A 14,472-nucleotide genomic window follows, 5' to 3' on the forward strand; every position below is an offset into this window, starting at 1 on the left:
ATACAAAAATGTTTTACCGAATTCAATTTCTGAGCTAACCCACTCCGTTTAAATGTTTGACAAACTTTAGGTTATGCCACTGGCTGTTGATGCACTGGCATCTCTTTGGCCACTGACTTTTGTCTACCAGTTTCATATATTCAGAAGTTATACAATGACTAATGAGTCAATGTTAATAAGGTCAGGAGAAGTACAATAATAGCCATAAGGCATGTCTGTATTCTGAAACTGCCCTCCATGGGTGACAAGAATTGAAACTATGTGGCATTGAATGTTATTTTAGTGGTCAAAGTGGCAAGAAGTAAACCAATATATTCCTAATAGTATATTGGCTGTATCTGAGCCATGACCAGAGTAGAGTAATTATTGCATCATTACCTCTGGGCTGCATTTATTTTTTTCTTCTCTGTCACTTCGTCAAGAACACGAAGCCATTTTTCATAGAGGTCCGATGAAAGTAAACTGCCTTCAATATTTTCAAGAAAATCCTTATGTGGATAAAAGAAAAATACACACAGACACACTCACATATACAAAATATATATTGGAAATATTACAGAGAAAACACTTAGTTGCAAACTTCAGTTCAGTCTTACTTCCGTCATAGATACCCAAACTGTGACCCACATGGAACTCTGCTCTGATTCTCCATTGACTTGTACGTGCAAAAGCAGGTGTGTGGATTTTCTCCAACAAACATGAAAGCATCAAAGCAGAGCCTAGGCTTCAGTGTAAATGAGGACAAAGCTCCCTTGTATCATATAGCACTTACTCTTTTGTGTGCTTTTCTGCAAACTACTACATAAGCTACTCTCATAATTGTATCATTCTTCCTTTCCTGAACTATACAAAAGTAGAGAGTCTAATGGCAAACTCGTGATGGTCCTGAGGATGTATTCATTTCTAGTGTAGGCCAATTCTCCAGATAGTTTGGCATGATACTATTCAGGCCAAGGTTGCAGAGTCTGATTCTCCACAAAGATTAGTCAACTTTAAGTAGGGAAAGCTTCAGGAATGTCTAAGAACTCTATGCACACGTGGTCACCATCTTCCTAGTCTGTGCCTATAACACGGGAATAGAAAAGACCCTATTAAACCTTGCTAGAAACATCAATTCCATGTGTGCACCTTCAAGAGGACAACACTTATCATGCTATTCGAGTACCTAATGTATCATCATTCTTTCCCCTGTCTCTTGATGCCTATATATATATTTAGTGGTGTGTTTTACTGGACCTCAGTGTAGTAGTGGTCAGGGACTATTGGTATCTTTCATATAGTTGAACAGAAATGAGGGACAAGAAAAGACCAAATGTGACAAGGAAGGACCACATATGACCTTGATTGTAAGAGTGTCATCATTACTGCCTTAACTTAGTTTTGTTGAGAGCTGATAGCAAGTGCCAAGGTAGATGGATTAAATTCTCTATTCTAGTTCTCACTTCTTTCTCCATTCCCATTTTAGCAATAGAATGGGATATCTGTGATGTAGCTGTATAATTTCCAAATTAATATAGTTCTTGAGTTGATCTATTGAATTTTCAGAATTCCAATCTACTTTTGTCTGTTGCACCTACTCCAAAAGTTAGGTTTATCAAAACTGGCATGTAGCAAGAGCTGGCTAACATGTCGTTATAACCTTGGATGGTGGGCTAGACATCACAAATATTAACTAAAGGATGCCTAGGATGTGGTGAAAGGAGACACAAATGGCAAAATCATTCCTCCATGACTTATAAAGTAAAAGGCATCAAGAAACAGGAGACAATGCGACAATGATGGTTAAGAATGATTTGGTCACCTCACTGAGCCTTTTTGGATTCCTCATAAAGTAAACATTTGCTTACTATTGTGAAATTCCCTACCTATTCTCAAATTTTTCGTATGATTTTTCTTTTGGAAACTGCCTTCATTAGGATCGTGGTGAGGATGTCATCCAAAGCAGGATGTTTGCTTTGGTAAATATTATGTATGTGTGAGTGTATATTTTGAAATTTCTTAGTATTAATAGTATCATATTAGTATTAGTATTTTGCATGGAGTCCTCAGGTAGGCTGTTTGTGGTGAAAACAGAAAGTATTTCTAATGTATGGGGCTTTTAACTCCTACAGTAGCTTCCTTAAATTTGATTTCATGAAGTGTTTTCCAGTTTGACAAGTTCTTAATCAGTTATGCCTATGTTGGTTCCTGGGCAATCATAATGAAAGACACCATCACAGCTTCAGTTACCCATGTGTGGTAAAGCTAGAACTTTCCCCACCTTTAAAACACATGCTACCACATGAACAGATTTGCTGTAACAGTTAACTCTGTCCCCAGAATTTAGTTTCTCTTTTAGGATTCTGCAGGATTTTATACAGGCTGATTTTCTGAAGATGCCTTCCAGGAGTGGTCCTTTCCGATTGATCACGGAAAGCATATCCTGTAGGAAAAAAAGAAGAGCATATACATTTTGTATCCCAAGCCCAGAGCAGAAGCTTGTTTCCTTTTAGAAAGAGCTAGGCTATTGGATGGTGTATGGTTTTAGAGCTGGAAGAACTAAAGTCAATTTAGATTCTTTAGTCAATGTCTCTCTATAGTTTCTACCCAAAAATCCACCGTACAGTCATACACTGAAACATTGTAATCACTTATTTTAATCAGCTTTTTCATTGAATTTGCCCTTTTAAATCAAACTTCTGTGTTTCAAGGCCTTTGTGGAATCCTCGCCTGTCTCCTACTTTACCAGTCTTGGCTCCTTATTCTCTTACATAGATGCTCTTCCCCCAGTATGGAAATCTTTTTGCCATACTCATTTCCCATTTGTTGATTCCTCTTTAAGTGATTGTATCCTCCATTCCAACTATCTCTATTTCCCTTCTTCCTTAAAAAAAAAAAAAAGCTCAAAAGCTCTCTTCTTATTATCTGATTACATTTCCTTCATGAGTCTTTCACTGTCCTTTGCTCTATCTTCATGTCCCCTCCCTGCAGTCTAGAAAGATAATAAGGGCTGGAGTCTGATAGACCAAGGGATCGGAAACCTATTATGCTTCTGATCATTTGTGTGACCTGGGGCAAATGTGAACTATACTGAAAGCTAATTCATTTGTAAAGTATGGAGGATAATAGTTCTAGCTACCCCCTAAAATTGATGTGATGCAAGGACGGGGTAGTAGCAAGCATGGAACTAACGTGGTTAATTTCTTCACACCTAGGATAACATTCCCAAATGTAGTGTAGGGTTGCAGAGGTCCTGGGTACTCAGGAAATTTCCACACTGACAATTCAGTACACCGATTTGAGATAACAAGGGCAAACTCTGTGGCTGTCATTTAACATCCTCTTTTAGAATTAGCAGATTCATATATGCCTCAGGATGAGTCTTTATGCTTAGGTAAGATGTTTTCAGTTGTTAGATTAAGTAGACTCCGTTGAAGGAGACCTGAGACTACTGTGAGTTCAGGAAGACAACAGCAGAATGTGAAGATGATTCATGCACACAGAGTCCATTTTGACTGATCTGAACAGGCCTACATGGGTCTCGGTGGAAACAAGTGGAATAGGCAAAACGTTGTTCTGCTGTATTGGCCAAATGACTCTTCAGTAGGTAAATCAAATGACACTAGCAAAGCTTCTCAGCCAAAGCCAGGGACTGTCTAATGATTTCTCCATTTGAGGGTAGGTTTGCATGAGAACACTTTGCCTCTCCAAGGTCCCTCTCCTCAGGAAGGTAAAAAAAAGACCAAACTGAGACCTACCAGTATTGGGAAGGGCAAGTTGTCCTTATCACATATATTTGTGAGTGAAACCCCAAAGAGCTGTTGTGGTATTGCCGATGGTGCAACTCTGCACTGGTTTTTCTGGCAAGTGCCAGAGCGCCGCCAAAAGGCCCAGTCTCTGAAAGCAGTGCTTTTCATGGTCTGGCCTGAATCTAAGGAAGAAGGGAGATTAGTGTATTTTAATTCACTTAGCATTATTTTCACCATTGCCATTTTGCAGCGTGTTCGTTGTAGTGGCTAGAAGAGTGAAACTGAGTCATTTGTTGTGTAGAACTCTCCACGTCCTGATGTTGGCTAACAGCATCCTCATGGCATTGATAAGTTCTTGGTCATATCCTTCAGACTGATGGTTAAACCTAGAGACTCGATCAGACTCAAGGTGAGTACTCCCTGTGTCATCAGTTACTGCCAGTTACAAGGCATCAGGAGGCACTGAACCTGTAGATGTGTTTTCTACTGGAGTGATCAGTGGGTTCAGGTGTCAGATCTGATTTTAAAAGCTAGAAGGATTTGGTATGCAAATCAGGCTGAGTTTGGTAATCCTCTGCTTTCACAGCCAGTCTCCCCTCAGCCCCAGATTTCCTCTTTGGTTTCTGAGTGCTCAAGTTTCTACCATCCAAAGGATCTGCTTCTCAGGACACAATCTGCCTGAGCCCTACTTCTATGTTCCTCTGCTCTGGGCCATCTTCAAGGATGACTTGCTGCAGTCAGGGTCCTTGGGATGTTGTCATTACATGCTGGCTATGTGGTGGCTGTGTTTTCTTGTCATATCCACTAACCCACCCAGAGATGATGTTTTTGGTTAAATAGGTTTAACATTTACTGAAAGGAGCCTAAACCACAATGAAGTGTGGAAACCTACTTCCTCACACACACACTCAAACATATATGTAAATATACATCTACACACAAGTCCCAGGCTTGAAAGAAATCATAGAAGCGAAAAAAACAGTGAGAGGTTATGAATGCACTTATAGAGGTTATGAATGCATATATATATTATATATATATACGAAGGCACCAGTTTCCAGAGATGATTTTTAATTACTCAACATTCCCTATGAAGGAAGAGCTTTCCAAAGAAAAGGTGACCAGCAGTGAAAAGCTGAGTTCAAAGTTTCTAGTGCTCAGCTGTGAATGTTTTCCTTTGAAGATTCCTTAACATTGCTTAAATAACTGATTTTTGAAGAGTCCAGAGATGAGCCAAGGTTTCGAAGGATAAGCACATGAGGAACATTTCACCAAATAACCTTGAACACCCGGCCACTTGGCTTTTCTGGGATGTAGTGAGTGCATCACCACCTCCACTCATGTGGGTGCCAGCACTGCACCAGAAGCATCCTGGTCCTGCCACTTATGAAGCTCAGCATTTTAAAGCTTCGGTTTGCTCAACTTTAACATAAATGATGCTACCTACAACTCGTTAAACTAAATATATGATATACTACTCAGCACAAGGCATGGCTCAGGGCAGGCTTGAAAGTGCTCTGAGGGTATAGAGAAAGACAGGAGTTAAAGGTCTTCCCAAAAGATTTAAAACAAGGAAACAACCTTCATAGAAATGAGTTGGGTCTTGATGTCAGACTTTTGAATTTTTCTAAGCTTGATTTTGGGTAGTTTTTGCATTCTTTCCTATACTGTTCCTCCTCATTGATGACAATAAGCTCACCCAGAAAGAATAAACTGTGTGTCTGAATTGTGTTTAAGCATGGAGACATGAGCCAAGGGAAGGCACTTGAAGAAAAGCAAGCGGCTCACCTCTCCCTTGCTTGTTCTGGGCTGGGTGCCTGGGCTTCAGTATGAAATGGATTTGCATCTCTGTGATCTTCTGCTCCAGAAGGAGGGACTCCTGAGTTGGGGAAGGAGAGATGGAGTCCTCTGCTTCCTTTGGCAGTGCTTTAGTAGATGGAAGATGGCTCATTTTAATTCCATAGGGATGTTCATGTCCTGTATGGAAAGAAACCTGAATATTTAGGATGATGGTGATGGCTGTCATCAAACTACCTGAGTGTAAGCATCACCCTATTTGTATATGTTGGTATTCTTGTCATCAAGAAAAAATTTGTATATGTTGGTATTTTTGTCATCAAACCAAACCTGAGTGTAAGCATCACCCTATTTGTATATGTTGGTATTTTTCTGGGACTTCTAGATAAAGAAGGCTGTGCCTCCTCAGTGAGCATCATATGCACCCTTGTGGGAACACCTTACAGAAAGCGTGTGCCCAAGGGAAAGATTTTAAGAAGAGAAAACAATTTAAAGCATGTTACTTTGCTTGAAATACATATATTCATGAGTGCAATAAACAATGCTGACTTTTGCTGGGTAACTATCTGAGAATGTTGAAGGTTTTCTAGTTTGTGCCTTGACACTAACTACATCTATACATCTTAGGCAAATTACTTGACCCCGTCGAGCCTTACACTAATTCTTTGAAATGCTTGTCCACACACAAACTTATCAGAGTGAATATATTAATAAGCATTGGTGGTTAATATTCTTATTTTTTATTTTTATTTTTTGGTTAATAAATTTTTAAATATTTGGAGTATATATATATATAGAATTGCTATCTTCACTATTCTCTCCAACAGAATGTCAGTCGAACAGATTTTTTGTTCATTTCCTTTTGTCAATTCTCCAGCCAGAGCTACTCTAGAGTAGTGGGATGGGTTGCCCTTATGCTTTATGGTTCCCTTCCACTGCTGCCCTCCCTCTATGGGGTGTCCTGCCAGGCAATGATCAGAAGGAAGGGTGTGCAGAGTGGGAAACCCAGAAGCAAACTGTAAAACGATGGTTAGAGAATAGAAAACCACACCCAGAGCTATCCAGAATTGCCTGCCAAGTGATTTGTTTTGCTCTTTTATGCTTTAAATTGTTTTTCCTCTCTAGAGAATTCTCAAAGACCCTATGAAATGATATGGATTTCATTTTTTAAGAATAGAATGAAAATTCTCATTCTGTCATTCCAGATTTATTACTGAATGTACCTAAAGGAGCTTTTGCTGTTCTTTTCATCCGTCATGAATGCAATGTTCACAAGAATCACAGGGACTTCGCTCCATTAAGGAAAAAGAAGCTTCTATGACAGCAATACAACCAAACCAAGATAACCAGGAGTTAATCCACAATTGAGAATTGAGAGTATGTTTTAAAAAATGCATTTTTGAATGCTCTAATGGATCATCATGAACGACAGGCTCTTCAGATTCCTTAGAGCTGCGTTCGTGTGTGAAGCTATTCAAAGTCTCAAAAGTTACCATCTACATCATTTTATCTAAATTAATGCACTTTATTAAAACATATATAAGTATTTAACTTTTTTCCTTTTTACTGCTAAGCAACTATTTTTTTAGATTTTATTTATTTATTCATGAGAAACAGAGAGAGAGAAAGAGGCAGAGACACAGGCAGAGGAAGAAGCAGGCTCCATGCAGGGAGCCCAACGTGGGAGTCGATCCCAGCTCTCCAGGATCACACCCTGGGCTGAAGGCAGCGCTGAACCACTGAGCCGCCAGGGCTGCCCCTGTCCAACTTTTACAAAGATGTCAACATTAATTCAAAACAGGAAGTGGTACTGAGGGGTTTTGTTCTCAGTGATGAGCTTTGTGACTCTATAGTCTAAGACTGGGAATATATATTTTGCAGAAAGAAATTGGTTGTTTTTTAAAAAAAGGAAATTGGTTGTTTAGATTTCCAGATTATTTGAAAAAGAGTTATAGCTTCACAGGTTTATTAAAAGGATAAAAAATTTCATGTAAGAAGGAATGCTTTAAGATTTCTAGAAGAGATTATTGTCACCATTACCATCCATTACTATACTTCAAGGCCTGCTACCAATCCTGTCTTCTTTTTCTTTTTCTTTAAACCCTTCCATTACTGGAAACACTAAACAATTTTGCTAATCCAAAGATTTTTTTTTTCAGAGAACTTGTGCTAATAACTATTTTAGAAGAGGTGCAATCTGTTTATCAATAACCTTAAGAACAGTGATGGAAAAAACCTGAGAAACAGCAAAGTGCAGGCGATTTCATCAGTGAAGATGAGAGGAGTTTAAATGTGATTATCTCATTTTCCTTATGATGCAGAGAAAACTGGGCACAGGGCAGGGGTGTTAAATACATATCTGTACCTGGATTCAGAGACATAACTGGATTTTAGAGAATTCTCACAAATAGAGGCTTCTTAGCAGTTAGGAACTAGAATTCAAAATTGACATATGAAAAATAAATGTATGGGAAAAATTCCAATCCATTTTGCTTTCATACCTAATGAGTAAATAAGTAAGTAAATAGTAAATAATCACACTTTTTCAAGACAGGTCTGTTTGTCAGGTAAAAAGAAGTAGAAACAAAAATTTACATTTCTCTCCCTCACTAAATCATAGCTGCTGAATGAAGAGATGTTATCAATGCCTGGGCAACAGTACCTGGTAATTCTTTATTAAACATGTGAGTGAATATTGCATGTGATTTTCACTTTTAAGGATTTTGAAGCTTAAGAAAGAACAACCATTACTTTGAAACTTAGAGTTACAATTTTGAACCTAATCAATCCCATCTTAGATTTTCCCTGACACTTACCAATTAGTGGAAGTTTTTCCTTGCCAGAACTCGCCCACAGCTGGAAGTCGTTCTCAGAGCCCTTGGAAACAAAAAGAACTAGGTGTCAAAACATATCTTTCACAGTACTTGAAGAACACATTTCCTTAGCATATCTGTGTTTCCAAAAAGAAAGAATTGGGGCCAGGATAAATGGTATTTGGTCCATGGAGGTAGCTATAGTACTTGTTAACTAGTTCCCCTCACAGCTTCCAATAGACTGTCCCAGATTCTTGCAATTTTTGATAAAGACCGGGAAACCACAGTACAGCCAGCCCCTCACTTTGTGGGTGGCCCATGGTGTAAGAAATGAGATTTGTGTCCCTTTACTATGGAGTAAAAGTCTCATCTCAGAGTCCTCTCTTCTGCTGTCTCTAGACTCCTTGGATAGCGTTGGCCTTTGTCTCCAAATGTCCCTGCCCAGAGATGCATGTTGTCCAGAGAGCCATATACTCTTCTATGACTAATCCTGAGCAAAGTAACTTGAGAGGCATCAATAGCTCAGCAGCCCTGAGCGAAAGGAGACAAATGCCCAAGAGACATTGAGGAGATAGTGGACGGAAGTCTGCCACTGGCTTTGGGGCAGGCAAACTCCACTTTAGGGAGAGAAAGGATGAGGACTCTAGGCAGCATGTCAGATGCAGAAAATGATTACTCCCAGCACAATTATTGCCCAGTAATACTGAAAATCCCAATTGTTTGAAACAAACAATTCTAAATTATAAAGATTGCTGAACTATTTTAAAGAGTCTTCCTGGAGACTAAAGCAAAAAAATGTTTGAAATGGAATTATTGGTAATAGTTATCATGTGCCCTTGACTCCTGATTAAAAATCATGGCCTTCACCTTATGAAGGAATGTCATAGGTATGGGCACAGACACAGATACACACACACACACACACACAGCTAAATCTGCTCAAGATTGTGTTGCAAATAAGAAGTAAGAGCTAATAAGGTAGGGTAGGGTTTGGAAATGCCATGCTGGAATCCTTTAAATCAGGTATACATAAAGCCAAATAAGCCCAGTTCTTCATTAAAATAGAAATTCTTTGCCTAGTGACATTGATCGCTTTAAGTAAAGAAAATCACAAACATGAAATAAAATGAGTTAAATCATTAGTCAATCTCCCCACCTTCATCCCTCAAACCACTCACTCTCTTTTCCAGGATTTAATTCTTACTTAGGGTTTCTATATCATACAGGTTAGAAACGTATGTAAAGATGTGCTTTAGTCAGTACATATAAATTCAATTTTATTTTGGATGTATTATTAAATGTTGTTTGTACAGAAATCATTGATTTCTTCTGCCAAATTCTCGTTGCTCTGAAATTTTAAAGGCCTTTATTATACCATTGGCTCAGATAGAATTTACAAACAATCTTATGATTATGTCACATCACATTTACAGAGGATTTTGGATAAGAAGCTGTGCTTTCCAAGTGCTCCCTTTGGTTCTCTCCATCTATCACTGTCCCTCTTTTTTCCCTTATAAAACCTCATCCTCAAATATCTTTCTCTTTCATAAAAAGAGATCAGCCCCAGATCCATGGTCTTATTCAGAACTTGTCTTTGTCTTGACCAGTTGCTAAAGGGTATGAGCTGCTTCATCCTCAGGATCTGCATCAAAAGGAGGTAGCTTGTAGCCATGTAGTCTTTATGTCAAAATGTACAACAGAACATGTAATTTAGGATTCATTAAACGGATTGAGTCCTTCCTTGTGTGATAACTAGGGTCAATAGGGATGGAGACGTATCAGAATTGAAAACACAGAAAGAAGAGTCCAATAGAGGAGGAAATATTTAGAAATTTAGAAACAACAATAAAAAAGAAACTTAGAAACATCTTTATTGTCTGTATTTAAAATATATACAGTAAACTGCATATTGTTATTAGCACTCTAAAATTATAGTCCAATTTTAGGCTATAACTTTGAATTTGCAGAAAATTTCAAATGGGAATATAAGAATAGCACTCATGTATAAGCTAATACTATAGCTTCGCTGCCTTCAATTTCTAAAGTTGGAAGGAAAAATATGAGTATGTTATCCACAATAATCAGCTGTCTTATGATGGGAGGTGCACAACACCTACACACACACACACACACACACACACACACACACACACTCACAAAACTCAAAAGTCAAAGTTGGTTCGTAAACTAAAAATAGATAGTAGGCAACTTACGGTTATTCCCAGCATTGTTAGTAACATGTTGATAGTGTCATTTGCTGTGTCGGAATTTGTCACTGTTACAGTTACGGACTGTAAAAAATAAATAAGAAAAATTGCTACAATTTTTTAAAAATTTAAAGCATGTGACCAAATAATTGTCAAATTATTATCCATACTCCAAAAGTAAAGCTTGTTTCCAGGTAATGACAAAGTAAAGCACGTGTAGAACACGAACCCTTAATTATATTTTCATTTTTTTATATAACATGAAGCTAGTAGGAAACATGTCAGTAAAACATATATTTCCCTCCAAGAATTTGTGGCATACAAAATACAGCAGCTGAAGCAAGGAAGAGAAAAATTGAGAATTCTAAGAGGGCACATGGGGTGACCCTCAGCTCCATAAGGCTATTTCCAAAATGGTGGGAGGGGGACAGTATTAAAGGAAGGCACTAGATACTTTCCTCTCTTACTGAGTTGTGTTTGTATAGTATGGCTTAGTTCCTTTGTTTGTTTGTTTCTGGGTTTTTTTTTTTTTTTGGCTTAGTTCCTTTGTAATTACATAGTCGGTTTCAGTAAAATCAGATAAGAACTGGCTATGAAAGACACTTTTTAAAAACTACTATTTAGTCCATATTTTCTTTGTCAGGCATCATGGTTAACTAAGACTTCCATTGTTGCAATCTCTTAAGACTGATGAATCTAGGAAATGAGACTGGAAATGTTAGAAGTTGATGTTCCATTCACAACTCTGCCAGCAAGTAGGTACTTCTAATACCTCTCTATCAGACCATACATTGAGAAACTGCTCCATACAACTAGGAAAAGTTTAAAGAAAATTTTCTGAAAGGGGTTAATAGCAATCTGAGATGGATCTATAAGACTATCTGAATTACAAACTATCTGAATTACAAAAATTACGAAAGTCATATAAGAGAATATGTAACCAGAACATTTACTATGCATACAGTTTTTATAACATGTTTAGGCAATGGGGCCTGTGTCCTTCGGGAAACAGTGCATAAAGAAGAAACAGCACAAGTGGACACCCACAGGCCTTGAAAATATTAAAAGCAAAGTTAAAAGAAACTCTTTCATAAATCACTCCTTGTCCTTTCATTGTATTTTTCTTCTTATGAATTGAATGCAATTGCTTGATATCACAGATGGTCCCAAAGTAATTCAATAATCATTCAAATAGCAATTCAAATAGTAATTTAAGGGATGTATGTATATTTTCCTGCATGTTGTAGGTTCTCCCAACAGACAAATTCCATTAGATAGAACTCTCTCTAAACAAATAACTTCAGAAAAATAAACTATTTTTTGAAATAATTCAAAAGAAAAAGAAAACTTAGGTTATGTTCATGAGTCAAAACTGTTACTTAATATATGAAGAACCAGGAAAATGAGATCAATTTTCAAGAGCTGAAGCCACACCTGAGATGATCTCGATGCTTAGACTATTAGCCAAACACAGCTATTACAATAATGCTCAATGATACAAATGAAAATATGTTCACATTAAACAAAAATAGAGGCATCATAGTATAGAAATAAGAAGTATTAATGACTTTTCCTTATTTGAGAGGAAAAATATTTAACATAGAAATTTTTATCGGAAAAATATTTTTATTTATTTATTTTTTTGAAAAATATTTTTAAAAAATTTATTGACTAGGCTACATTGCATAATGGAGATGATGAAAAGAAGTCAGTGATTTGAAAATAGATACTAGAAATTATCCAGTGTGAAGAAGAAAAGGGGGGAAAAGATTGAAAAAAAATTACAGAGCCTGAGGGATCTCTGAACAATGTGAAAGTGTCTGATATGGAAAGAATGGAACTGTCAGGAGGAGAGAAAGAGAAATAATGAGGAAGGAAATATTTGATGAAATAATGATTAAAATTTCCCAAATTTGGTGAAGACATAAATTTACAAATTCAAGAAATTCAGAATATGTCAAATAGGACAGATTCAAAGACAACCATGCTTAGGAACTTCATAGCCACTCTGCTAAAAACCAAAAATAAAGAGAAAACTTGAAAGCAGCTAGAGAAAAAATGACAAATCACCTACTGAGGATTAATGTTTAATCACAGACTACTCATCAGAAAGCATCAAGACCAAAAGACTGGAACATCTCTAAAGGACTAAAAGGAAAAAAATTTGCAAACAAAATTCTACACCCCCAAAAATATCCTTCAAGAGTCAGTGTGAAATAAAGCCATATTCAGATAAAAGAAATTAAGTAAATCTGTTTGCAGCAGTTCTGCACAAGGAATGCTAAGAATCATCTTTCTAGGATGAAGTGAAACAGTGCAGTGGGAAACTTGGATCTTTAAGAATGGGTGAAGAACATCAGAAATGTTTATTTCACCAAAACTATACCTCAATAAAGTTGATTTTTAAAAATCTCAAGGTAATTTTCCAAGGAAAGTTCTGAATGTAAACCACTGCCACAATTGATATCAAAGGCAGAGACAAGAATGTGCTCTGCTGCTAGAGAATTCTCTCTCCTTCATGCAGTGCATCTAGCTGGCACTTAACAACAGATCAAACTATTTGCATGGCTTTTGCTTTAGCCAGGAATACCTTTTTTGTTCCACCTTCAAATGCTGTTTTGTGTGATCTAGAGCTACTTCGAACTATAACAACAACCACAAAAAATACCATTTAAAGATACCCAAAGTATCTTGTTCATCACTGTAAATGTCTTGGTTACTGTACTACAATTTCAGAAATCAAATTTTACACACAAAACTGGGCCAATTGGTTTGATTTTTTCCTCCCCACAGTATAAAGAAATTGAAATAGAAATATGCTGATCCCTTAAAAGTGTCATCCCTCTTAGTTCAATTCAATCCTGATATTCCTTGGAACAAAAGACTTTTTGAAACTCCTCTGCATTTGACATAACTACTCAATAAAACACCTGATCCTTAAGTGGATCCTGTACTAGAAAGGAGACATTATTGAGGTCAACTGACAAAATGAGAATGGGAATGGCAGAGTAAAGTATTACGCCAAGGTTAAATTCACTAAAGGTGATAACTGTAGAATATCTTTATTCTTAAGAAATGCTTAGGCTTAAGGAAAAAGGGCTATAGTATATGTATGACCCTCAAACGTATGTATACACATACATGTAATAGACACAGAGAAAGAAAATAAATGATAAAGCAAATGGAATAAAGTGTTACCAATAGATGAATCTGGATAAAGAGTATACGGGGTGTTTTTTGTATTACTTTTATATTTACAACTTTTCTCTGAGTTTATAGTTATACTAAATAAAATATCTGGAGGGGAAAAAGGACTGTGGAGACAATCCAGACCATTCTGTATGTAAGTGGTGGCCCTTGGAAAAAATGATGGTTCCTTCTAAATCACTGTATTACAAGCCACTATAAGCAATTAGAAGGATCCAGAGAAATGTCATAGACACATAACATCCAATACTCTTTCCTTGCTTAAGCACTGTAGTATGTATTCCTCTTGCTTCATGTTACCTAGGACACAGTTTTTAGGTCTATAAAGAAGTACATGGAGAGGGGGAAAATACATTTTTCCTCATGGCACTTTTCTAAATATTCTCTCTCTCTTCCTACCTTTTGCTCTCTCCTTCCTCTCTCCCCAACTCACTGCTTCCTCCCTCTCTGTGTCTCCACCTCTATCCCATTTTTTCATTCAGTCAGAATTAGGAACTCAGAATTTAATTGTTGGTCTTAAAAATACTTACACAGGCACAGTTCTTGATGTTCTCAGTGAAGATTTTGAGGGGAATGCTTTTTGGCTGCTCCTTCTCTTTGGCTAGCATGATGTACCTAATCCAATTCGATAGTAACCCAAAAGAGACTAGGATAAATTACCTTACTTTCAAATCAATTTATGTTGATCATATTTTCAACATACTTCGTTATTTTTAAATG

General features: G+C 37.1%; 1 protein-coding gene across 1 annotated transcript in view; it reads right to left on the reverse strand.

Annotated features, from left to right (window-relative positions):
* Positions 1-14,472, reverse strand: part of LOC140597334 (rho GTPase-activating protein 20-like) — a 37,038-nt gene that overhangs the window by 365 nt on the left and 22,201 nt on the right. The window contains exons 7-13 of the mRNA XM_072745553.1: positions 14,283-14,367; positions 10,552-10,629; positions 8,342-8,402; positions 5,517-5,705; positions 3,738-3,910; positions 2,261-2,422; positions 379-488 (exon numbers count right to left, since the gene is read on the reverse strand). Of these exons, the coding sequence (XP_072601654.1) occupies positions 379-488; positions 2,261-2,422; positions 3,738-3,910; positions 5,517-5,705; positions 8,342-8,402; positions 10,552-10,629; positions 14,283-14,367 (858 nt within the window). The remainder of the gene's footprint in view (positions 1-378; positions 489-2,260; positions 2,423-3,737; positions 3,911-5,516; positions 5,706-8,341; positions 8,403-10,551; positions 10,630-14,282; positions 14,368-14,472) is intronic.

This window comes from Vulpes vulpes, unplaced genomic scaffold, assembly GCF_048418805.1.
Source record: "Vulpes vulpes isolate BD-2025 unplaced genomic scaffold, VulVul3 u000000641, whole genome shotgun sequence".
Classification (NCBI taxonomy): domain Eukaryota; kingdom Metazoa; phylum Chordata; class Mammalia; order Carnivora; family Canidae; genus Vulpes; species Vulpes vulpes.